The 27221-nt window shown below is 41.2% G+C and overlaps 1 protein-coding gene across 1 annotated transcript in view; it reads left to right on the top strand.

Moving 5' to 3' along the window:
• The first annotated feature begins 7466 nt into the window (after window positions 1–7466).
• DPYS (dihydropyrimidinase) overlaps window positions 7467–27221 on the top strand; it is a 57012-nt gene continuing 37257 nt past the window's right edge. The window contains exons 1-2 of the mRNA XM_090040482.1: window positions 7467–8022; window positions 19634–19792. Of these exons, the coding sequence (XP_089896608.1) occupies window positions 7762–8022; window positions 19634–19792 (420 nt within the window). The 5' untranslated portion in view covers window positions 7467–7761. The remainder of the gene's footprint in view (window positions 8023–19633; window positions 19793–27221) is intronic.

Below are 27221 nucleotides of genomic sequence, written 5' to 3'. Positions count from 1 at the left end.
TTATTCCACAAAACTTCATTTTTTACCAACAACGCATTAGCTGCCAGGATAAAATTTTCCAAAGCATCTATAAGAGACAGCACTAAATCTCAGAGGGGATCTTAGACTCACCATGGCACCTTGTTGCCTAGTGAAAAACCCCCTGTTCTAAGTTAGGCACCTAGGCTTTCCATATAATGCAAGAGGAAAGTTAGATGCTCAAGAATGGAATCCAGATAGGCTAAGCTAGACAGTGAGAAATCTTGTGGAGAAAAATGGAGTCTATATAGACTGCATCTCGGAGACTTCCCTTATTTGGGATTGTCATGTGCTGCATCCTGGCTTTAGGTGCCACATCTTTAAAAACAAAAAGAAACAAACAACCCCCCCCCCCAAAAAAACCCCCAAACAACCAACTTTGGACCTTGAACAAACCTTAGGTGGTCTTTAGATCTGAGTCTCTAAATTTCAATTAAAAAAAAAAAAAAGCCAACAGAGAATGAGGACTTTGGTTGTCTTTACGTGTGCTCTGGGGGTAGGGCTCCAAGAGCTGCTCTAATTAAAGTGCCCACAGCACCTTGTTTATTCAGCATCCTATGCTGCAAAATGGCAGCACAGACACTTTAGCTAAATTTCTTTTGACAAGCTTTAATTAAAGTGCCCCACTTGCATTTTCAAGTGTGGGGACATTGAATACACAAGACACAGGGACTGCTGAAGTGCACAAATTGGCATATTCCAGCAGACTCGATATAACTGATTTTGCTCTGACACATGTAATTACAGCACATGGAACCAGTGTCCCTGCACATGTACAGGCACCTATTGTGCCTGCCTTCTTGTATAGTAACCTGCTAGCTAGAACAATAGGAGGTGGAAGATGTGGATTCAGTCCCTTTCTCATCCTCAAGGGGTTTCAAACCCACATCCAACTGGATCCAGTGCCTGGAATACATTTCTAAGAAAGCTCAGTGTGGGGGCATCCTTTTGCAAACCATGGGCCACTGTACAAAGTTCATGGGTTCAGAAGGAGATTAAGAAAGAAGCAGCACAACTCTATAACTTAGTGGTTCATCTTGTGGGAGCTGGTTATGGATTCCTGGCTTTGCTCCCAGGATAATTTCTATGTGAATTTGTTTTTTAATCTAATGACTGTTTAACGTAAAATGCCTAAACAATCTAGGTTCCAGGACTGGATACCAGGACTACTCTCTCCCAGCTGAGTATCCTTCCTTATCCATTAGGTTACAGAATCTAGTTTCTAGTGGCTATTTTAATTTTGGCCTCAAATCTTTCACTCTTTGCTGAACAGAGTCCCAGCTCCACCAGGAAAAGTGGAGGGTGCCCCTCATCCAGCCATGTCCTCTAGCTGACGGGTTCTGATCCCTGTACTTCTAGGCCGAGTGCAGCATAGAATCCTAGTCTTGCGTCCTGGGCAAGTATATTAAATACTAGGCACTGTGTAAAAGGCAAGTGCCATTACTTCTCTTTTCTCCAGCAGCTGCTGTTAAAAGAAAAGTGAGAGAGCTCACTTCTTTCTAAAATTACTTTCAGGTGCCTGTCTTCAGGAGTAGGTAACTAGATTCTGAGTAAACGAAGGCACATGGGCACATAATTTTGGGGTCTGGATTCTATGATTGGGTTCAGGTGCTTAAACATTAAGTGTTGCAGCACCTAATTTATTCACTTAAGTCTTTCATTATATCTAGTCATAGCCAGATTGCTCTTTTATTGCACAAAACAATATGGCTTTATGTCAAGTAAGATCACCTGTCTCTCACCTCCAAAACAAATATTGTAACCAATAGCCTATCAGGTATCCTGGAATGGATGTTTCTCAATTTGTTGCATTGAAACTGTTTCATTTTGTATAAAGAATTAAATATTCATTAGGATAGAGAGACGAAAAGTGAGAGGGTGACTATAGACTATTAGGGTGCTGTTATGGGAGAGTCAAGTTCAGGTCTGTGGTCCAATGAATATTTAATAATATGTTGAAGCTCTTCCACTTTATATAAGTGATGAAATATTCATTGGAGCAGGGATTTGAACCTGACTTAAATCCCACGAGTGCCCTGATCACCAAGATATAGAGTCTCTTTCTCTGCCCCCCACCCCCCGGTAGCCCAATAAATTTAACTGTTTTTACTTAAATGGAATAGTTTCAGTAAGAGACAAAGAAGGACCTACTTCAGAATACCCTACCATCACTGGTTTGACTTCCCATTTCTCTTGGGAAGCAGGAAATCTGGGTTGTCTGCCAGATTTGGAAAGATAATCAGGGTCCTTTTAAAATCTGAGGAACACTTTCACTTCCACCTTCTCTTTGCACAAAACACAGAGCAAATCCAGTTCAGTGGGCAGATTCTATGAATGCCTACTAGATTGCCCCAGCAGGCAAGGTAAATGGAGGATTTATAGATCTCATGGACATTAGGGCTGGAAGGGACCTTGGAAAATCATCGAGTCCAGCCCTCAACCTGAAGGGCAGGAAGTCGGCTGGGGTCATAGGATCCCAGCAAGATAAGCATCCAATTTACTCTTGAAGGTGTTCAATGTAGGTGCTTGAACCACCTCCACTGGCAGACTGCTCCAGGCCTTGGGGGCTCGGACAGTAAAAAATTCTTCCTTATGTCCAGCCTGAAACGTCTTGCAGGAGGTTATTACTGTTCGACCTTGTCATCCCTTGGGCCGTTCTGGTGAACAAACGCTCCCCCAGAAACTGGTGGTCACCCCTGATAAACTTATAGGTGGCTATCAGATCACCCCTGAGCCTGTGCTTTTCCAGGCTAATGAGCCTCAATTCCCAGTCTGTTGTTGTAAGGTCGGTTTTCCTGACCTCTGATCTTGTACATGGCTCTTCTCTGGACTCTTTCAAGCTTCTCCACATCCTTTTTGAATTGTGGAGGCCAAAACTGGATGCAGTACTCCAGCTGCAGCCTCACCAAGGCTGAGTAGAAGGGGAGAATGACATCCTGGGATTTGCTTGAGAAGCATCTATGGATGCAAGCCAGCGTTTTGGTCGCTTTACTAGCCGCAGCATCGCATTGCAGGCTCATGTTCATCTTGTGGTTAATGATGACCCCCAAGTCTCTTTCTTCCATAGTACTAGCCAGTGTAGCACTGCCAAGCCTATAAGGATGCTGCAGGTTTTTCCTCCCAAGGTGGAAAACCTTGTATTTTTCAGTATTAAACATCAACAGGTTCTCATCCGTCCACTTGCTGAGCCTGTCCAGGTCAGCCTGGATCACCCATCTGTCTTCTGGCGTGGATGCTTTGCCCCAAAGTTTGGTGTCATCGGTGAACTTTGCCAGTCCACTTCTGACTTCAATGTCCACATCATTAATGAAAATGTTGAACAGTATGGGTCCAAGGACAGAGCCTTGGGGAACCTCACTGGTCACAGGGCACCACAACGATTGACTTCTGTCAACCCACCACGCTCTGGGTCCAACCATGGAGCCAATTTCCCAACCAGCAGATCATGGTGGACCCAAGGCCGCAATTGGCCAGTTTCGCCAAGAGGTGTTCATAGGATACTAGATTGAAGGCTTTTTTGAAGTCAAGATATATGACATCAATCTCTTCTCCCTTGTCCAGGTGATAGATCACCTGGTCATAAAAGGAAATGAGATTGGTCAAGCAAGACCTACCTGCAACAAACCCATGCTGGCTATCCCTCAGGATGTTGGCGTCAGCCAGTCCATTAAGGATGGCCTCTTTTAATAAACTTTTCTAAGATCTTCCCCAGGATAGAAGTCAGGCTGATGGGCCTATAGTTAGCCGGATCCACTTTCCTCCCTTTCTTTAAGATAGGCACCACATTGGCTGTCTTCCAGTCGTTGGGCACTACACCAGAGCGCCAGGAGTTTTCAAAGATCCGTGCCATAAGCTGGGCTATGATGCTCGCCAGCTCCTTGAGTACCATGGGGTGCAGATTGTCAGGGCCGGCTGACTTGAAGGTATCCAGCCTCTCAAGGCGTTCCTTTACAAGGCCAGCATTGATGGAGGGCAGGGGATCTCCCTCACCCAGACCTCCCTGTCCCGTAGCGGGCATGGACATCCCATGGGACTGATGAAAGACTGACACAAAGTACCCATTTAATAGGTTGGCTTTTTCCTGGGCATCAGTTGTCAGTTGCCCCATCTTGTTTAGCAGCAATCCAACGTGGCCCTTGCTTTTCCTCTGGCTCCCCAGATCTGAAAAAGGACTTTTTATTTTCTTTGATGCTAGGATAGCCTTGGTGTATTAAATTTAATAAGAAGCTGAAGTTGAATCACTTAGGTAACGATACGTATGCAAACTTAAAGCACATAAAAATCATGGTATCTCAAGAGGTAGATGTCAGCTGAGTCTGATCTTTAAAAATAAAAATCCAATATCATAAAAGACTAAGCCTGTCTGTCTGTTTTATGCTTTATTCGCACTCTGATTGGCTGATGGAAACAGCCAATCAGAATGTTCCAAACATTGGGGAGCGCCACCATGATTCTGAAGCCATGCCAAGGATTGGTCAGAGGGTGGGGGAGCCAAAGCCAGCAGTGAACTTAAGTTTTAAAAATGTGTAGGTCTTCCTCCTATAAAAACAACCATCTGAATTATTTCTACTTAATATTCTAAGTTAACGACACTTTTTAGATGTATTAAAATGGATTTTAAACTGAGTAAGTGGTAAACTGCTGTGCTTTTCATGTGTTAGTTTAAAAGCTATAGCTTCTATTAACATCATTTTGTTTTCCTTTAGCTTTGTGTAACAGGCAGGTTCAGCTTGGTCTTATCACTTTTTCACCACAATTTGTGGAATAACAGTATGTTAAAAGACATGTATTAAATATGCTGTTAAAAGTAGGAAAACTACTGTTTGAAAGTAGGAAGGCTACCCAACAAAATTATATGAAAATAGAAGTTTTGACAGATATTAGAATAGACTTAACTCCACTCTTCTCTAGTCAGTGTGGAAGTATTCAGATACTCAGCTGCACAAACTACTGTTACCCATTGACTAGTTACATTTGATATTGATAGTGGAGAATATGGGAATTAATACAGGAATATAAAATGAATGAGAAAATGGCTAAAGGAGGCTACAGAGAACTTCTTCAACATTTAGGTCTTGGATCAGATCTTATTTTAATATTAATAACCTTGACACAGCAGTTCACATGTGATGATCACATTGTTGACTTGACATGTACCAGGTCAACACTCAGATCTCATTATTTCACTGACAGGAGGGCATGATACAAAATTACACACACACTACACAAACACCACTCTGAGTACACATACAGAAACACGCACAGCATGGACTTCTGTGGCTGTGTGTGAACCTAAGGGGGCGTTTGAGGTAACTTGGTGCTCGGGGTTACTTGAGGTTAATTGAGGCCATGGGGTTACTTTGGGTCACCTGGTGCGGTGGAAGTCAGGGAAAAAGCCCAGTGGCAAGGAGGAGACAGCCAGGAAACAGAGGGTCAGAAAGCTGGGAGATCAAGGCTGCAAATGAGGCAGAAAGAACCAAGGGAGAAAACCAGGAAATCAAGAAGCCAGGAGATCAATAAGACGAAAACCCAAGTTGGGGTTTCAAGTTAACAGTTGTATTAATCAGGCAGCACACTATACAGCCCCACAAAATTATTGTTACGTACACGTAAACTGGTAGCAGGAGAGGAAAAGTTTGGAGGAATTGGAGTCACGGTGTGTGGGGACAGAATCCAGATCCTGTGTTTGGGGAAGGAAGGTGGATGATAGCTACCTATCCTGGGCTGTGAGTTGATGCTCGATGGCAAGTCAGGGTCTTCTCCAGCAGGGTGTTATCCAGAGGGGGTCACTGGCAGGGTCTCTGGGTGGATAGGTTGTGTGGTGAGGCAAGACAGGGATGGAGGCTGGCACGGGTGGCTGGGCCTGCCACATCAGGGCCGGGGAGTGGAGCACTTCCCTGGAGCTGGCGGAGCCCATGCCAGCCTCTCTTGGTGTGCAACCTTGAAAAGGCTGTGCGCAGCCACACTTTTAGTTGTGCCCAGCCCCGCACATGCGCACATTAGAGGGAACCTTGGTGACGACACCATTTGGTCAAAGCTGAGAATTTTAGAAAATTCTACCCATGACTTGCATGGAGTGATTTTTAAAATGCTGCATAATTTTCAGAAGTCTTTTTTAAATTGGCTCTTCTGGGTTGAGGGGAAGGGGAGAGGCTTTTTTTTTATAACTCTTCTTTTCTTCATGCTACAGTCACTGTATGCACCCTGGTTACTCAAGGCAGTAGCAATTTGATCCTCTCTCAGACAGATTGTCTGCCCAAGACTGCAGTATGCATACTTTCTGTCAGTATGCAACAGAAAACTTGCTCCTTATTTTGTAAGCTTAGATTTGAGCAGGTGGTATTAGTTCCAACATGCCTTTTTCTAACTGTTAGTCAAGCCTGCACTTTCTGTGACTAAAAAGTATTTGTCAATGGTTTAAGACACTTTAGGATGTATTTTCTCTAGAAAAGTTGATTTATTCATGTTGTACAGTTACCTTTACAAGGCCCCCATTTCTTCCTTGACTTCCAAGTCATTTTCTTAATTTTGGGGTCTGGTGCTGCACAGCGCTACTGCCTCCCGCAAGTAGCCAGTTATTTTCCATCTCCGGTGCAGCCAAGTGTGAAAGAAGCTTGAAGCCCTTCTGGTTAAATGTGGAACATTTCATGGCAGCATCCATTCAAAGTGGTCCTCCTTGCTCAGCCCCTGTGAGGGTTTCCTGAGGGTGGCAGCAAGAAGGGAAGAACTAAGGAAGGCAAAGGGGCAGCATTCCACTTTCAGATAAGAGACTTTTTGCTAGCTATCTCACCTTCCGAGCAGGGAAGCAGCTTTATGAGAGGTGTGGTTAAAGAGTTTCCTGCAGAGCTGTGTTTTTCATGGGGTTGCTGGTCTACTTCCTATTTTCCAAGAAATAAGAAATGAATATTGGGTGCCCTCCTTTTGTCCTGAGCAATGTTTCCCCTTAAATTCATGCAGCTGAGGGGCAGAGTGTGTAGAATGGAGGAAGATTTTCTTGTATGTTGGACTCTGTATTGTCTTAACCTCATCATTAGAGGCTGAAGCTTGCTTGAAGGTCTCTGCTTCTGCTGCTCTTGGACAACTTTTGAAGAGCTCAGTAACGTGTGCCCCACAGTTGTTGGTCAAATTCTGACACTGATTTTCAGATCATGCACTACTCACTTTTGAACCTCTGGCCATTAGGACCACGGCTGAATCTGTCATATGCTGAGTGCTCTTGGAAATGTTTGGGTGCCTAAGCCAGAGTAGAACTCCGTTGACAAGCTGACCCCAAATAACCTTTGTAAAGACACCGGCAAGAATACTGCTTTCTCTTACCACTCTTTTGCTGCCTAACTGCTCAGCAGATACTATGAGTTAAGTTGGCAGGGGGAGGAGCTATTTATGAAAGAGGAGTGTCTTCTGACCGATTAAAAAGCAATGTCCTATATGTCTGTGGGCCACTTGTAAGTAACTTGACCCTCTGAGAGGGGGTGAGCGGCAAGTGCTGTCCTGGAGAAACAGCTGGGATCAGTTTGAGGGGCAAAAATAGTCAGGACAGATTCGGAAGGAAAGGGAGAGAGAAGCTTTAAAACTTTGCATTCAAAGTGCTTTGGTCTTTCTCAGTTTGTGCAAAAATCAGTGATCCTTCTGGGACAAAGGGCTAAGCAGTCACAGCCTGTTATCTAGAAGTGTTGCAGTTTCTCCTACTGCTCTCTAAATTCAGACCCTCTGCTGATCTGTTAAGATCTTGGACTAGAAGCCATGGCTCCCCACCAGCAGAGGATTTTGATCAAAGGTGGAAGGGTGGTGAACGATGACTGCTCACAGCTGGCTGATGTGTATGTGGAGAATGGAGTGGTGAAGGCTGTGGAACCGCACCTGCAGCCCGGGGCACCTGCTGGACTCCTTGTCATTGATGCTTCCAACAAGCTGGTTCTGCCTGGGGGGATTGATACCCACACACACATGCAGTTCCCTTTCATGGGCACAAGATCCAAAGATGACTTCTATCAGGGAACAAAGGTAAATCTCTCCAACTCTGTCTTGTCTTTCTCAGAAAGAAAACTCTCTACTCAGCTTTCTTGCTAGAGGAGGGGAGTCAGTCATTCTGTCGTATCCTGATCACTTTTCCTTGTTAGAGAATCAGCACAGAAAAAGGAGGGGGATCTCCTCCGTGATTTGCCACCACATCCATTTCTCTATCTCGGATACAATTTCTGTTGGCCAGACACATTCGTTCATGCACTCACTTGCTTAGTTTTGCATTTGGATTCTGTTTGCTTTATCTTTACAAATAAGGTAGATTATATGACCAGGGCTGATGTTGTAACAACTCTTCCTTTAGCAATTATACGTGTTCAAAAATTTTGAGCACATTTGATTCCTTGTGTAAATTTCTGATATTCTGCTTGGCAACTAAAGTTCTCGGTCCATAGAGCAGATTCAACCTTAACTGCTTTTCTCTGCCCAACCAGTTAATTGGTTTATTGCCACCTTCCACTGTTTTCCCTGACCTAGGAGTGTGATTCTGTATCTCATCACAGAGTCCTTTGAGCCATCCTGTTCATCATAAGGTAAAATTGCCATATGCAAACAGAAAAAATTTGGCAAGAAAACAACTCTATCCTCCTAAAAGATATAAACTAAATTAAATCTATATGATATGCAAATATTTGTTGCAGTTTTAAAAATATAAAGGATACCTCCTAATAATTAAAATGTCTAAGAAATGTACATGTTCTAAAAGACATTGTGCTTTAACCACACAATGATAATTAATGCCCTTTAATGCTTGTAGTCCCATCTCCTCCTTACCCCATATTATTACTAGGGTCTTAGCTGGACATTTCCATACTTCCACCGGTTTTCTTTTGTACTTAAAATTCACTCTGAATTTGTATTTTAATGCTTATTTTTATGGTAATTACAGCTGCCTTGTAAAATGCTTTATCCTGGCGTTACTCATATGCACTTAGAATCTCAAGTCCAGTTCAAGTGTTTTTTGTACGCAATTTTTACACTGCTATTTTCTATGTTAATAGAATGCTGCTGCTTCTTAGTATGCCTTAAGAAGTCCTTGTCAACTGTTAAAATAGATGGTTCTTAAAATTAATACAAAACTGATTTTATCCATTCCAGCGGATATTTTCTAGCACAGTAATATAAGTTGTATGACAAACATCATGTTCGTATTTAGGGTAGACATAAAATAGATTAAACTAAATGATCTGATATCTACATACAGTTACACAGATGACCAACTGAAAGTATTTTAAATGTAATCGTAGGGCCTTCTGCAAAATCTGCACACTTCCAGGAATACCTGGTAAGGTGTCCATAAACAGGTAACAATTTACTCCCATAATTTTTATTTACTTTTTCTGAAAATTGTTCAACAACCAACTTTTTGTGAGTTTTGGTTGTTACTTTGGTTGGATATGTGGATCCTAACTAGATTAGTAACCCTTTAGGCTAGGAATGGACTTTGCATTTGTCCCAGCAAAAGTTGTGCCTGTGTTTGTCCCAGAATAGAAAAGATCAAGGATTGGCACATACATGTATCACCCTTCTGATAATGGTTTAGTGAGAGGCTGATGCACTGCCATGTTTCCACTATTGGTTCAATGATGCAAACTTAGAACAACCATCTAGACACAATCATTCAGGGCAAACTGCTATCAGTTCCTATCCCAGGAACCTGTTTAGTGTCTGTCCAGGGACAATGGATATTAGACATCTGAGCTATCACACTGTCTCTGGATAAAACGTTTTTCCCAGGACAAATGCAAAGCTTTAGTAGAATTAGAATAAATTTTCTGATGTAAGTAATCACATTTATGAGTTCAATACTTTCTGTGAGTATTCTTCAATCAATACTTGCTGAAGGCTTGATAATTACCGCAGACTGGTCCACCACAATATACTTTTGAATGCATAGAATTCTAGATGAGAATAAAGAGCTCAGGAGTCTGGCATGGGGCTCATCTGCAGGAACCTGGGTAAAGCTAATTGCCAGAAAGGCACTTAGAAGACCCGAAAAAAATAAAATAGCTGTCTCCAGTCAGGGCATCTCTTTTGTTTACCAAAGTAGTGTCCAAATTACATTGCTGTTGGACTTGGGTCAACTTCTGGGTGGTTCCTAGGACCAAAACACCTTTACCCACCTATGGACAACTAAGTGACAATCTTTTCCAATTAGGTAAGGATCTGGGTATGGGGGAGTATTGTAACAGGAGGCTTGTAACACACTGATCTTAGAAGTTGCAGTGGTTATTTTATTCAGCAGTCCATCTGCTCATAGAACAGCACAGCTTCATGGGTGTTTTAAGGCTAGGAAGTCCATTATGTCATCCTGTCTGATGATGCAGGTTCTAGAACTTCAGACCATTACACCACTCTCTGGAAAAGTAACTAGACCCAAGCTGAAAACATCCAAAGACAGAAAATCTTATGGTAGTTAAGTCTACATTCAACCAGATTTATCTCAAAGCAGTTTCAGCCATTTTCAAACTAATTTATGTGCACTGAACATCTGTTCTGTTACAGGTTTAAACCAGTTTCTGATCACTTAAACCAGCTTATGTGTAATGTCTGTCCCTATCCCTATCTATAACTTGGGGGTTAGGTTGCTGTCCTAGTTTGGATTCCAGTGCAGAACAGCAAATATGTTCTTGGGGCCTGGAAGGTATAAGTTGAGGAAAGGCTGATAGAACGAGGGTTATTTAGTTTGGAAAAGAGAAGACAAGGAGGGATTTAATAACAGTTTTCAAATACTGGAAGGGTGATTACAGAGAGGATAAGAGATGTGTTTTTGTCTGTGTCTGCAGGGGACACGACTAGGAGCAATGACCTTAAGCTTCATGGAGAAAACCTAGGTTCTAAGCTTTGGAACAGACTACCTAGAGAAATTGTAAAACCTTCATCCTTGGAAGTTTTTCAAGAGCAGGTTAGACAGACTCTTGTTTTATTGAGGGATGCTACCTGCCTTGAGCATGGGGCTAAATTAGATGACCTTGTGAGGTTCCTTCCAGACCTACTTTCCAATGAGCTTAAGATTCTTTTAAGGATGTTTCAGAGTACTGTTCAATATTATCACTGTTAGATGTGCAAACTGCTATACACAAATCACAAGATAAGCCCAGTGATTTCAAATAGAAATCTATGGCTTTGACAGTATTCTGACCTGTTGTGCAACAGAAGAATTGCATGCTGTCCACATCCTTTTTAAAGTGTGGGGGCCCAAAACTGCACAGTATTCCAAGAGAGGCCTCATCAGTGCTGACTGGAGCTGAAGAATCGCTTCCCTAAATTTTTCAAGTGATGGTCCAATTCATACAACCCAGTCTGCTGTTGGCTTTTTTGCAACAAGAGCACAATGTAGGTTCACTTCAGCCTCTGTGATTAATCTGTCCCAAGTGCCGGACTTTTCATTTGTCCTTGTTGAATTTCATCTGATGGATTGTGGACTGCTTCTCCAGATTTTCCAGGTCATTCTGGATCCTAGCCATTAGAGCTGTGCGAAATGCCTGCATTTCATTTGGGCTTTGGATTCAGCATTTTGGAGGGAAAGTGTTTCGTTTTGGTGTTTTGTAGGGCTGTCAAATGGCTGTTTCGTTTCATTTTGGATTTGTCATTTCAGAATGATTTGTTTCGGTGTTTCAAATCACTGTCCTGTTTCATTTTGGCCAAAACTGTTTCAGAGCCATTTCAGAATTTTGATAGTGTTTTGGCCATAGGCTATAATGGGGAATCACAAAGCTTCCTATAACTTTGTTGTTTCCTGTCTGATTCAGATGAAACGTGCAGGGATGCTAGCCCCTCCTGAGGCCATGAAGCCTGCCAAGCTTCAAGGAAATAGGTGCAGGGGTTTCTGGGAAATTGCACCTCAGGCTGTTGACAAGCAAAACCCATGATATGTGGCTTTGTGTGTGTGTAAGACGCAGGAGAGTGAAAACTGCAGGGATGGTAGTCCATGTTCTCACCCTCACAACTCCACTGCAACCAGTAAGCCTCAGGCCTTTCAAAAATCTTACAGCTCTGGGCTTTCCCCAGCCAGGACTGTGTGGTGGCTAGAGGTTATCAGGTACCTACCTGACTTTCACCAGGGAGGTTCATGGTCCTGGCATTTCCTAGGGCTGCCATCCCACTGGCAGTCCCACCTATGTCTCCTGACCCTGGCAGGGTACAGTTTTAGGTCATGTCCAGGATGATGTGACCTCATCATCGCATCATATATGGGACCTCCTCCTCCCCATATAGCCCCAGCCCTTATTACCTCCAAGTTCTTCCTGGCATGGGAGCTCAGTAGGAAGATGTTCTTCCCCTGCTGTGCTGGTGAGAAACTAAACTGCCTTCTCCAACTCTGACAGGGGCATTAAATGGCCTCCCTCATTAGCACTTGTCCTGGCACATACATAGCCCCTCGTGCGGGCATGAGGGAGGCCTGCCAGGTTTCAGGCAGAGTGGTGCAGGGGTTTTTTTTTTTTTTTTTTTTTTTTGAAACTGCATCTCAAACTGCTGAAAGCAAAACTTGTGTCGTGTGTGTGTTAAGGGGTGTAGGTTGTAGCTGTGTTAGTCTAAGGACATAGCCCAGGCAAAGTTCTTAGGGTCAATATAATATCTTTTATTAAATCAACGGAATAGTTAGAGAAATTCTTCTTTGCAAGCTTTCAGGTTTAAACACCCTTCATCAGGCTGAGAAAACATCTAGTTGGTATGTGTGTGCTCTTCCTGGATGGAAGGAATACTAAAGAAGCCAGAGGCTGGCATGCAGTGCAGGCAAAGGAAGCCAGTCAGTAAAAATGTAAATTGAGGCATCAGAGGGTGAGAGACAGTCTGGGGGTGGGGGAGCAGAGGGAAGGGGGATGTAGCAGGTAAAAGTGGAAAGTTACCTGCTGCTACCTGGGGAGTCAGATGTCAAGCAGGCTGTAATGTGTCATAAATCCAATGTCTACACTGAGTCCATGAGTTTCTGTATCTAGGAGGTTGATGAAGTGTGTTTGTAAATTCAAACAAGCACCGAACCTTGCTAACCTCATCACCAGTAGCCAACTTCCTACACTGAATGGATGCAGACCATGCCATGACAAGAAATGCAAAACCTGCCAACATATCTCCAGTACCCCCACAAATTGTACACCAGAATCTATCAAAAACAAGAATACCCAACTACCTGTGGGGACACATTTCTCACAAAAAAAAACAAAAACCAAAAAACAATAGTGTCTCCAGTCTCTCAGTCCTGATCCTCAAAGGGAAATTATAAACCACTTCTCACAGACAGGCCTATGAACTTCACTACATCAGCCTCCTAGATGCAGAAACTCATGGACTCACATTTGTTCCTGGAGCACATTTGTAGTTTCTGAGGCTTCTAGTCTTTTGTCATAAAGATCTCAAGTTTGTTACAAGGGTTTGTGGTGCACAGGTCATGGGGGCAGAGGGCATGCATTTATAAACCCAAGTCTTACATGGTTGCCTACATTTTAGGGTGCTGGACTTAATCCTTTCTGACCCCATGTTCCCTTCTCACATCTGTATTGGTCAATTTAGTGGTATAGGAATTATCATATTGAGTTGGATCCAAGGTGCATCTAGTTCAGCTTAGGTTCAATGCTCATCAGTTAGCAGCAGCTTTGATTTCCTAAAGTTTAGTGATGCAATTTAAGCCAGAAAAAGCATAATTTCCAAAGAAAGTTAAATTGAGAAACTCTGTTACAAAACTATTATAATTGGTTGCTTTGGAAACTTGGCAGTTCAAGTAGTACTGCATTGTTTGATGTTCCCAATACCTTGGACTGGTTGCTGAATACACATCATTTTTTCTAGGAAGCTTAAATTAAAAATTTGCTGATGAGCTGATCTTACTGCTGTTGTCCATATGTACAAGCTGTGGGACTGGATCGTTTTACTACTGCCCATCTATAGCTGATTCATCTGGTAGCATTTATTATGGTTATAGTCAACAATAAACAGTCATTTATTTTATAAATATGAAAAATATTTTGCAAATTATAAAAAGCAGAAAAATAATGTTCTTATTGCAAATGTCCGCATCTTAGATGCATTCTAGTTGGGAAAAGGCCATTGTATCCAAACACACATTGCAAAAAAAAATGAATGTTTTAACAGGTGCATAGAACATAGCAACTTCTCTCTCTCTCCCTCTTAAAGATGTTACTCAGTAAGACTCATAGGAATGCTATATACACCTATATATCAAGCTGTTCTTGATATATCCGAGAAGCCCCAGGACTCACTGCTCCTGCTGGCAAGGAGTGATCCCTGCTGCCCCCCTGCGCCATGTGGGGTGCTCTGCATGAGCCCCCAAAGCCCCGATGCCACTACGGGTGCAGTGAGTCCTGGGGCTTTTCTCTGCTTTTTTTTCTTAAAAGGCCAGAGCTGACCTGGGCAGGGCATCCATGGTGGAGTAGGGGGAGTGAGGGAGGGGATGGGGGGGGCTTGTGGGAGAGCCCCCCATGCAGCAAGGGGCAGTAGGGGTTGCTCCCTCCAGCTGTACCTGGTGAGCACTGGGGCTTTTTTTTTTTAAAGTACCGGGAGCTGGGGCGGGCAGGGGCAGCCATGGGGGGCGGGGGCTGGGGGAGCGGGCAGGAGTTGGGGGCTGGGGTAGTGGGGGGGTCAGAGGGCCAGTGGGGTCCCTCAAGGCTCTGTCCTTGGACCCATACTGTTCAACATCTTCATTAATGATGTCAGTAGTTTACGGGAGCAGGCCTTTAAGACTGCAGCACTAATACAGCTATCAGCCAACTGGCTTTTCTGCAATCCTGTGCCAAAAAATGTGTGTGTGTAGTGCTTTAAAATTATTCCTTGCTGCAATTTTTTGGATGATCTGACAGCTGGGAAAAAAGTCAATAATGCCCCAGAAGCCACAAAATAATACTAGAAATGAGATTGTGCTGTGTGTTATTCAAATATCGAGCCAAAAGACAAAGTGCAGCTTCTCCTGGTGAAAGGGGTTTGTCAGATGAGTTTTTATCTAAGCTGCCTATGGAATTTGCTTTGAATCAGATGGTGTTATGCAATGAGCCACATGATTGTTTTATCTTGTTGGGTATTTTACAAATGACTTTTCATTTAGTAAACTGTGAGAGAGACACTGAAGAGCAATTTAATTTGCTTACATGGGTTTTGAAACTAGAGCAAAGCAAGGGATCTTCATGACTAAAAAGAAATCATGCAATAATCCATAAATTCTATTTAAAGCATATGCATCAGGGAGCAAGAGTGGCAAACACATGCAGCAATACCAGCATTTCCTGAGTGCCTTGAACAGCAGAGGGTCTCCATAATGAGCAAAGTGATCATATAATCCATCACTAACTTTAAAGTATGTGCACCAGGGGGCAGACTAGAAAGTGTATGTGCAGCAAAACCTGGAGCTGCTGTGCCAGGCAACCATATCATTCTCCTGATATTGCCAAGAAACATATTCCATACAAAATTATATTATTTTGTGTGTACTTGTGCATGCGTTTGTTGTTAAAAGGTTCTAACCAGTGCTTAACAAATACTAATCATCATAACTTCCCACTTAGGTTAGGAAGTATTTTTATTTTCATGTCACAGATAAGGGAGTCTCTGGGCACTCAGAAAGTTATATACTAATTGTGTGGCAGAGAGGAAAATGAAACTAAGTCTCTTGACTTCTCCTGAACTAGCATCTGTCTCCAAGAACAAAAATGGCAAGATTAAATAGTTGATTGCCACACTATTTAAATATCACTATAGAAAACAGTTGCTTTTGCTGACTTTATCTAGTTGACTGAAAGATGGTCTACTGGGATATAATTAAGAAATGGCTCCAGTAAACCACTTGAATTGAAAGATGCAAGTCAAATTACCGCAAAGAGAAAACAGACAACATCACTTTAGGGAGGAAGGTGGTTGTTTTTAGTTGGGGGGTTTTTCACCCTGAAAATAAATCCCATTTTGTAGTGTACCTGACATTAGGTATTTAATAGGATTTAAAAGGTACAGACTGAAGCTTGCCACTACATTATTGGGGTTTGTAAATAACCAACCAGGAAAACTCAAGCTTACCAAATGTCAGTCTCACTTTTCTAATTCTAGTCCAACTTGCACACATCCCGATCAGTTCTGTGGGAAATGCACGCTGCTTACAAGGGCAACCTCTAGGTTCTTAAGCTTTATGCACTGGTGTTTCTTCATATTTTTTCAAAGCTACTTCCAGATGCTTTAAAATGAGATTAAATAATCGTGCCATTCCTGAAAAATACAATCTCCCCTTAGGGCCTCATTTTTATATATTATAACTGCTTTCAACTAGTGCACCTTTTTACCTGGTTTGCCCAAAAGTTCTCTAAGTTATAGATCCTTGGTACAGAGCCATGACCCTAGGAGCAGCCACCAACATCTTCCCTTTCTTTATGTTGGAGTGGGCTGATTCTTTTTTTTCCCTCCTGTTGTGACCTGAGGTTGCAGTAATGGAAATTTTGAAAACCATTGGCTTAGGTCAATATTAAGCAACCAGATCAAAAAGAAGAATAAAAGTGGTCATTCTGAGATCATAATTATTGTGAAATATAAATGATTAGCTAAGGGGATTAAATGATTGCCATTTTGGTTTAATAAATAAGTAATACATAAGTCTATGTGCATATGATGGGGGGAGAGGGAGGGAACATTTAAGGACAGAGAAAAAGCATGGAAGCACACCACTATTTTTTTAAGCATACAAATAAAGTTTTATTGAATTTTATTTAATGACTTTTCTCTATATCAATAGACATTTTCCATTTTTGTCAAAAACAAATTTTTACCATCAAATAAACACATAAGCATACATGAAAAGATATATTATCATGATAAAAATAGTTGGCAAAAGACCTGGCTGACTGTCCAAAAGCAACCTGAATAGTGACGGTGATTACAGGCTTTTTTGGTTTGGGAACCAAACAGGAAAATGAGGGGAAAAAATTACTCAATTCAAACTGAAATTAGAAATATTTGGGAGTTTTCAGCATAACCAATAAATAAATAATTTTAAGTCAACCTGAAATTTTATATTGAACCTGAAATTAATTTTTTATTTCAGTTTTGTGTTGTTTAACTATTTTAATGCACTTTAAAAAAACGTTATTTAAGTCAAGTTAAAACAGAAAATGCCATTTAGAAATGAAAAATGTGCTCTCTCTCTCTCTCTTTCTCAAATTGTTCTTTTCAAATTTTTGTCCAGATTTTTAAAAGAAAATAACTATTGAATTCCTAAATTTATGACTAGCTTGGACCCACCTGAATTTTCAGCAAATTTGCAATTCCTATTTTTGTGTGTGCTATTCCACTTCTAATTCTTATTTTAAGCATTTTTTCCTTTTTTTCCCTACCCCCCATCTACAAAGATAAACCAAATAGCTGTTGCTGCAAAAATTCTGTCAGTTCTGATACCTATACAGTGGTAGGCAGAATCCTAAAAATTGTTTAAGAAAATAAATAAATAAATAAATAATAAAAATTAGCTTCATAAAGAAAAAACTTTACTTAAACGTGGCAATTTTAGCCATAAAAGTTTTATGAAAGGAATCAGACTGCATGAGATGAATAAAGGAAGACAGTGTTGTAGTAGAAATGTGCTGCTCCTAGTGTATTTTTTCTATATTAGCTATGCAAGGAACACTGTTCAGCGGAGTTAAGGTTGTTTTGTTATTCTTGCTTATTTTGGCTGTGACTACCAAATCACAAGGCAGGAATTACCATATCGGATCACATTGGTGCTTCAGTTAGTGCAGTATTCTGTTTCTGAAAGATGATGGAAGATGCTTCAAGGGTGTGAGTTAGACAATTATGAAATAAACTGCCTATAATGAAAATGGCATTTTTTAACACCAGGCATGTAGGGCATTTATATATGTGCTTTAGGAGTTGGTGGGGCCAAGGGGAGGAGGAGGGTAGGTTTTAATTAGAGCAGCTCTGAAAGCTGCTCTAATTAAAGTGCCCAGAATGTCACATGTATCAGTGTCCCCACACTGAAAAATGGCAGCAGGGCCATTTTAGCTAAAAGCTCATCGAAAGTGCTTTAGTCAAAATGTTCCCACTGCCATTTTTCAGCATGGGGAAACTGATGCACCTGACAGTGGAGCATGGTAATTACTGTGCTCTAGCAGACTTGATTAATCAAGTCTGTTCCAATGTGCTGTAATTACAACGTGTATAGGTGCCTATAGTGTTTGGCTTCTGCCTGAAGCAGGAGATTGTATCTCCCAACTGAGAGATGCAATAATCAAACATGCAAATAAAAACTTTAATCTAGCCATGGCTATTCTCCTGAGCTATAGTGTGTTTTGCAGGGGGTGCATCTGCACCCCCTAGGCATTGCCAGTGACTCCTTGTGCTTCTTTGTGTTTTGAAACAAAGGACTGATTCCTCTTCTTTTGTAAGAAAGGACTTCAGGCATTTAACTCCAATGGAGGTTGAATCTTGAGTAGAGATAGGGGCTCCCTTTCAGCCCAGATTCAGAAATCTTATGCCACAGGAGAAGAGAAGTTTAGGTTCCATCTACTCACTATGTCCCAGCATTTCCTGTTGTCTAATGTAGGCAGGTCCCTGGACAGCGCTTGGTTCCGTGAATCCCAGATTTAGCCATGTAACTTCCTCTGCACTGCAAAAGGGAGCCTAGACACCGAACTCAACACTTGGAATTCTACAAGATGGTGGGGCACCTTCAAATTTGGTATCGCAGTGCTGATATCTGCAGTACCTTTGTCCCCCTTGTGAATCCAACCTCAGGTCTTTTCCCATGTGGTTACATTTAAAGTAGGTCCTGATAGGGTGCTGCTTTGTGGATATATTATTCCATACGTATTGCTACTGAATTCTACTTGCCTTCATGCAGCCCTTTTATTAGTTTTTCTTAAGTCATTCTCAATCCTGTGTCAACACCTTCACTAAGCTTAATAATTTAGTATTTCCTGTGAGTTTTGTTATCTCACCCATTTATCTGCCTTTCCAGGCCATGAATACATGCATTTTTAAAAGTACTTGATGTCCCACAGGACTTAGATTTTTAAACTGTTCTATATTGCATGTGTAATAATTCAAAGGCATTGTTTCTGTCTCCATTATTGTTCTGCTGATGCACAGTTTATTTTTCCAACTCAGCAGGCACTGGGGAAACATTTTCCACTTTGATTATGTGCCTAAGTTTCTTCAGGCATTTTTTTCTGTTTCATGTACCATCTGGCTGGGAAGACTCAGTGGTGCATGAGTGCTGCATACATTCCCTCTCAAAATCTTTGGTGCATTTCAGGACCTGTGGAACAAACCTCCTTCCCTCCTTTAATTTCCCAAATTCCTCCAGAGTGCTCATAAGACTTCAATCCTTCGCATTACTTCATTCTGTGCATTTCTGACACATCTGAGCTGGGAGTTAACATTGCACTTGCAGGAAAGCAAGTAGGTCTCTACAGACTCCCACTGTAAACAGATTTCACATAAGACACCTTAGTTGTCAATGGCTTTCCAATGCTTGGACAAGGGCAGGCATGAAGAGGAAAAGATGGTGCTGTTCAGATCTTAGCAATAACAGGGAGGGAGAGAGTGGAAGGTAGCTTGCCATAGTTTTTTCACAGATTACTAACTACGACTCTTGTGTTTTCAGGCTGCGCTAGCAGGAGGTACCACTATGATCATCGACTTTGCAATACCTCAGAAAGGAGGTTCTCTTATTGAAGCTTATAACACATGGAGAAGCTGGGCAGATCCTAAAGTCTGTTGTGATTATGGACTGCATGTGGCAGTTACGTGGTGGAGTGATAAGGTAGACATAATATTATAATAACACTAGTTTGGGTTTGTAATTGTCTTAAGTTGAATTACCTGTGATTAGATTTGAACTGAATTGAAATCATTAATATTGTTTATAATTAACCATATTTCCAAAGGAAGGACTGTTCTAAATGAATACAGTAATGTTGTTTAATCTGTGATTTTGTTAGAATTCAGATACAAAATGAGGGCTTCAGTTTCTGGAATAAGAGTTCTCCAGGGAAACCCAGCTGATTTCTGGGTAGATTGGACCTTTTCTGGAGAAGTGGTAGGGTCCTGCCCATTACCGTAAAATTCCATTGAATTCAGCAGGCCTTTCAGTCGCTCCCCACCTCTCTAAATTGGGCCCCCATTGCATGAAGTTCTTTGGGATGCAATAGGATATGAGGTACTGTATTGATTCAAGATACTGTTTTACTGTTAACTAACAGAATATAAATGGCCTCTTCTTACTCCCATTTTTAACTTCCTAGCTGTGTACACTAGTGCCTCCATTACATAAGTGTTCAAGGCACAAGATTCTGAGCACTGAGTAAATACTGCATCAGCTCCAGATTTGTAGTTTAAAACACAGACATAAAAGAAATTATTCAATAAAGCTTAATGCATAAACATTTGACGTTCAAGCTTATAAAAACAAAACTTGCTAAAGATGGCAAATGTAGTCTGACAGAGTGAGGAATTTAAGCCAGGAATATGAAGTGTTGTGATGTATCTGTGACTAATGACACAAATCACAATTGGCTGTGAAAAATATGCAAGCTTCTGATCAGAATGTATCCTAGCATGGGGACGGAGGAGAGTTTAAAGTGGCTCTCCAGATGACCATATACCCTGTAATTTTGCTAAAGCATCACCTCAAAATTATGATTATCTTTGACTCAAATATGAATTCAGTCACCCAAAAAATAGTCAGTGGCTGAGTGTGGAAATCCTTACATTACTGCTTTCACTTTTTGTACTCCCACTTCTAAGTAATCCTGAGGTCATGTTCAGACATGCATTTGTAGTGCTACAAGTGCCACAGCTTTTTGAAGCACTGCAAGAATATGGCACTATAAGGCATGGACACACATGCAGAGTCCTCCGGCTGGAGCACTACCAGGTCACTGGGAAGGCATTCAGTGGTGTGCTTTCCAGCCAGGGAATGCTACGGGCTTGCTTGGCCCTGCAGTTCTGCTTCCCCTGACACTGAGGAGGGCAACATCAGTGGTGAGCCTGATCCCTAATGACCTGCCCTCTCCCCTTCTGGAGAAGGAGTGGGGAGGGGAAAGAGATAGGCAGCCTGTCAGTAATTAATGGTCATCCCAGGCCCCTGCTCTGGGGGCATCCCTGGCACCCACCTGCTGGTTCCTCACTGCAGGGCAGGGGAGCAAGACTGGCTGTCAGGGATTGTTCGGAGAGTGAGCAAGCTGCATACCCACCACTGGACGGGAGCCTGTCTGAATTTGATCACTGACAACCTACTGCCCTGCAGGGTGCTACAAGTAGAACTGCTTGTAAATAGATGATAAATTGAACAGTATTCTGATTACATGGCAGGGGCTCTTTCTGCTAATTTCAGACATCTGTATAAGTCTAGGGTTTTGCTTCACTATCTCTTACAAAAATGTGCTCTTTTGAAATTGCTTTGTGCCTTGGATGTATGTTGTGCACACAGGGTGTACAGTGTGAATTAAAAACAAGCCAGAATCTTATCAAGGGATAAGGCACAATGCTGCATTATTGGAACATAAAACATGCAACATAAAAAGAATAAAGAACAGTAAGGTTATTTGCTTTACTCACTCCCATGCATACTCATTTATTCATTTATTTAAAAGAGAAAAGCACGCACACACAACTAGACCATTCTGCAAAGGTTAAGGTGTTACCAAGTTTTAAAGTTGCTCAGGAGGGCTCAGTCTGGTGGGTGGCCACATTGACCAGAGTGATGGAGTTAGGTCTTGTTGGACATGCCCAAAAACTCCTTCTTGCTGGTGGAAGAAGACCCAAAGCCTTGTCTTTGTGTTCATTCTTTATAGTCACAGCTGTCCATACAAGCCTGTGGATTCTGCGGAGTCAGACATGAACGTCATCATCCTTGGCCTGTTAAGGTGCAAAAAGCTATTTTTACCTGCTTCAAGAGGACTGTTTTCCTTCATGTTACCACATACATACATCATTCACTTTTTTTTTTACACATGGCAAACATTCCTAAAATTATGATTCTGATTATGAGTGAAAGAATGATTAGTGGGTGCAATGCTATACAGGCATACCTCGGAGATATTGCAGGTTCGGTTCCAGACCACCTCAATAAAGCGAATATCGCAATAAAGCGAGTCACACACATTTTTTGGTTTCCCAGTGCATATAAAAGTTATGTTTACACTAGTTATGTAGTCTATTAAGTGTGCAATAGCATTATGTCTAAAAAAAAATGTACATACCTTAATTCAAAAATACTTTATTGCTAAAAAATGCTAACCATCATCTGAGCCTTCAGCGAGTCGTAATCTTTTTGCTGGTGGAGGGTCCTGCCTCGATGTTGATGACTGCTGACTGATCAGGGTGGTGCTTGTTGAAGGTTGGCATGGCTGTGGCAATTTCTTAAAATAAGACAACAATGAAGTTTGCCGCATCGATTGACTCTTTCTTTCACGAAAGATTTCTCTGTAGCATGCGATGCTGTTTGATAGCATTTTACCCACAGTAGAACTTCTTTCAAAATTGGAGTCAATCCTCTCAAACCCTGCCGCTGCTTCATCAACTAAGTTTATGTAATGTTCTAAATCCTTTGTTGTCATTTCAACAATGTTCACAGCATCTTCACCAGGAGTAGACTCCATCTCAAGAAACCACTTTCTTTGCTCATCCATAAGAAGCAACTCCTCATCCGTTAAAGTTTTATCATGAGATTGCAGCAATTCAGTCACATCTTCAGGCTCCACTTCTAATTCTAGTTCTCTTGCTATTTCCACCACATCTGCAGTTACTTCCTCCACTGAAGTCTTGAACCCCTCAAAGTCATCCATGAGGGTTGGAATCAACTTCTTCCAAACTCCTGTTAATGTTGATATTTTGACCTCCTCCCATGAATCACAAATGTTCTTAATGGCATCTAGAATGGTGAATCTTTTCCAGAAGGTTTTCAATTTACTTTGCCCAGATCCATCAGAGGAATCACTATCTATGGCAGCTATAGCCTTACAAAATGTATTTCTTAAATAATAAGACTTGAAAGTCAAAATTACTCCTTGATCCATGGGCTGCAGAATGGATGTTGTGTTAGCAGGCATGAAAACAATATTAATCTCATTGTACATCTCCATCAGAGCTCTTGGGTGACCAGGTGCATTGTCAATGAACAGTAATATTTTGAAAGGAATCTTTTTTTCTGAGCAGTAGGTCTCAACAGTGGGCTTAAAATATTCAGTAAACCATGTTGTAAACAGATGTGCTGTCATCCAGGCTTCTTTGTTCCATTTATAGAGCACAGGAAGAGTAGATTTAGCATAATTCTTAAGGGCCCTAGGATTTTTGGAATGGTAAATGAGCACAAACCTTCAATTTGTAAAAAAACGCAATATCTGCGAAGAGCAATAAAGCGAAGCACAATAAAATGAGGTATGCCTGTATTTAAAATTTCTTCTGCCATGGGTGATCACCCAAAATGTTTTTCCCACCAAGAGTGTTTAGTTATGTCACAGGAATGAGTGAGGACATCTGTGATTTGTTTACTGTCATGAGAAATGGTGTAAGTTCTGATCTTTATATATTCCAAATCCCAAGGTGAAACTGTGTTGGACAACCTTATTCCAAATATAATTTGTCTCACCCATTTAAGGCAATCACCTGGCATAGGCAAATGTTGCCATCAGGAAAAGTTAGATTATACCATTATAACCTTACTATGGTACATCAGGTTTTTAGGCAGACGCAACCTTTTTCGACATCAATAAGAATGGACTTATATTGATCAAGTTGTATAGCATATTGACATATGACACTAAGATGTGGGGGGATGTGGGTGCACTAGAAGGGTGCAATAGGCTACAAGCTGACCTTGACAGGTTGCAACGGTGGGCGGATGAGAATAGGATGGGGTTTAACACTGATAAGTGCAAGGTGTTGCACATGGGGAGGAAGAACCGGCACCACACTTACAGGTTGGGGAACTCCCCTCTTGCCAGCACGGAGATGGAAAAGGATCTTGGAGTCGTCATGGACTCCACGATGAACATGGGCCAGCAGTGTGGGGAGGCAGTCAAGAAGGCCAACTGTACCCTGTCATGCATCCACAGATGCATCTCGAGCAGGTCCAGGGAGGTGATCCTCCCCCTCTATGCGGCACTGGTCAGGCCGCAGCTGGAGTACTGCGTCCAGTTCTGGGCACCGCACTTCAAGAGGGACGTGGACGATATGGAAAGAGTCCAGAGGAGGGCCACTTGTATGATCAGGGGTCAGCAGGGCAGGCCTTATGAGGAGAGGCTACGGGACCTGAACCTGTTTAGCCTCCACAAGAGAAGGTTAAGGGGGGACCTTGTGGCCTGCTACAAACTGGTCAGGGGGGATCAGCAGGTATTGGGGGAGTCCCTGTTCTCCCGTGTGCTGCCAGGAGTGACCAGGAATAACGGTCACAAGCTGGCGGAGGGTAGGTTTAGATTAGATATTAGGAGGTGCTACTTCACAGTCAGGGCGGCTAGGGCCTGGAACCAGCTTCCAGGGGAAGTGGTGCAGGCTCCTAGCCTGGGGATTTTTAAAAGGAAGTTAGATGAGCACCTTGCCGGGGTCATCTGACCCCGGTGCTTTTTCCTGCCAAGGCAGGGGGTCGGACTAGATGATCTACCTAGGTCCCTTCCGACTCTAGCTACTATGAAACTGTGAAACTATGACATACCCCATTGTTCTCACTGAGACATACAGAGTCTGGTTGCAGCATATATTCCAAACAAATAAAACCATCTGAGTGGTGTTCACACATGCTGGTGGATACAGCTTCATATCCATCTGCAGTTTTCGAGCCCAATGTCTTTTTACTTGAAGTAATATAGTTCCATTAATTCATGCTCCTAATACAAAAATAGGAAATGCTAAATCCTTTTTTGCTTTTACTATAGCTTCAATTTGAAGAGAGAAAGCCATAGTATCAGGATCATATTTGAATTCTATTAATTTGTTATAAGGCCATAACCATGCTGGTTGCTTGGTAGTATTCCAAATTAAATTTCTTAATTTCACAGGTATATGCCAATTTGCTCTTTATTCAATTAGACTGAGAACTACACCCAGAAACCATAACTGTGTTTGTATACACATTAAAGCAACGGATACATTTTCCTTGAAATTTATAGAAACATTAGCCAATACCCGGGTATCAGTTCTGCGTTCCTTTTCCACTGTTTTTACTATGTCAGCCAATGACATCTAGAATAATGTGATTAGAGCTAATCTTTTATCAGTAGGACCACCTAAGTGAAACAGTGTGATTTCAAAAGCATTTAATTTATTCATCAGTATTTCCTGATCAATGGAACTGAAAATTTTCAATCCACACTCAGCACTGTGTCCCATGAGATCGTTTAGCCCTGCGATTTTGATTGATTTTTTTTTTCAATGCTTTGTCCATTTATTTCATCCCCGTGTGAATGGAGATGGATATCTGATCCATCTGGGTGTGTTATTAATATGTTATTAGGCTTTAGATCTACAATGATTTACCATCATAGTTTTATAACTTAGTGCTGCTGTTATCTAACTTATTTTGATAGCGTGTGGATAAACTTTTACTTTGCTTGATTTTCATGAGCAGGCTTTTAGAACCATAGAACATATTGTGGGTTCATATTTTTGGAACTACCAAGATTGTGTGTGACATTTCCCATAGAACCTGTGTGTCTTTTTAGATGGGGTATATACCATTAAGGGGGTTCTTTCCCAGGTACTTGCCAATTCATAGTTGATAAATCATGTAATAATTCAAATTACAAAAGGCAGACCTACCTTCCAGTCTGTTGCAGCTGCCCAAATGGCACTGCACCATCGTTGAGCCAAATTTAATTTTGTTTTCAACTATCATTTTGGCACATGGGTTCCAGGTTTAGGGAAGTTTTGACTCCGTATATTCCTGCTTTCTTTAAAACAATTGGTTAATGATATTTTTCTCACACAACCTGGTAAGTTAACATTGTGCGTGTGTGTGTGTGTGTGTGTGTGTGTGTATATTACATGTAAATACCAATGAAATTTAACAAAAACATATATATAACCACAGTTATAAAGAATACACATAGTACCATAGTGCCTTTTAACCTGGAATTTCCATATAAATTGTTACTTTTTACTTTAAGGAGCAGGACATCCTTCCAGTCCAAGTTGGACAGAAGTGTCCTGGTTTGGGATCTGTAGACGAGTTTAATTTTTAGATGGTATATTCCCCAATAATTTTTATTACATCTCTATGATATTTATATCCATTTAAACTTTTAGGAACTAAATAAACTAAACGAGAAAATGAACAACAGCAAAAAACAGATGAGACAATCTTCATTTTTGTAGAAAAACCGTGGCTTATGTGAAGGAGATGCTGCTGATGGTATCGAGGCCTCATAGGTTATCAGTTAGCATTGTTACTGAGTTGATTACACTGTGGGTTCTGTAAAAGAAAACACACAAATCAAGCCAAGGAAAATTCCTTGCAGCAAAATATTATTCATGTTTATAAATTTACACTGCTGATGAGCAGTGGCAATGCACACATTATTGTAATTCTGGGGGGGAACATATATATACACATATTCCTTTACATATTAAATGAGGATAAAACAATACTGTTGTTGGGTTTTTTTTATTTTTTTATTTAAAATTACACTAGCACTTCTTTGCCGTGAAAATGACCAAAACCCCCACTATATTAGCCAAATTTAACGCTAAAACTCATGTTACCCCTTTTGCTATAGCTGCTGGAATTTTAGGGTATTTTGCTGTCAGGAGCTATAACAGTTATTACTTCATTCAAAGCTTTGAGGTTCATTGTTAGTTTGTAGGGTCTTGTTTGTTTTTAAAATGGACTAAAATTTAAGAATTCTCTATACTAAACATTTATACTATTATTTTTAAACTTAAGTTATTTATTATGAATTATAATTTTATTTTGGCTTATAGTGAATTTTACACTACTTTTGTGAGGAGAAAGTTTAATGTCTTCAGGCTTAATTTTTGTTATAAACATTTACATAGTTTTTAGGACAAAGTCCTCTCTGCTACTGCCTTCCTATCAAACCAGCAATAGAAGGCATTATACATAACCACAGCATGATCTTAGGTATTTTGAAATTAGGTTATAATTTAGAGCAGGTTTTTTTCCTTTAAATTGCATTTTTACTTTTTCTTCTGCCCCCTCTTATATACAAATTGTTAATTTCTTTACTGTCCTTTTT

The sequence above is a fragment of the Crocodylus siamensis genome, chromosome 3 (genome assembly GCF_052110815.1).
Source record: "Crocodylus siamensis isolate JL-2025a chromosome 3, ASM5211081v1, whole genome shotgun sequence".
NCBI classification, from domain to species: domain Eukaryota; kingdom Metazoa; phylum Chordata; order Crocodylia; family Crocodylidae; genus Crocodylus; species Crocodylus siamensis.
The sequence above is the reverse complement of the archived record's forward strand: the minus strand, read 5'-3'. Positions and strand labels throughout refer to the sequence as shown.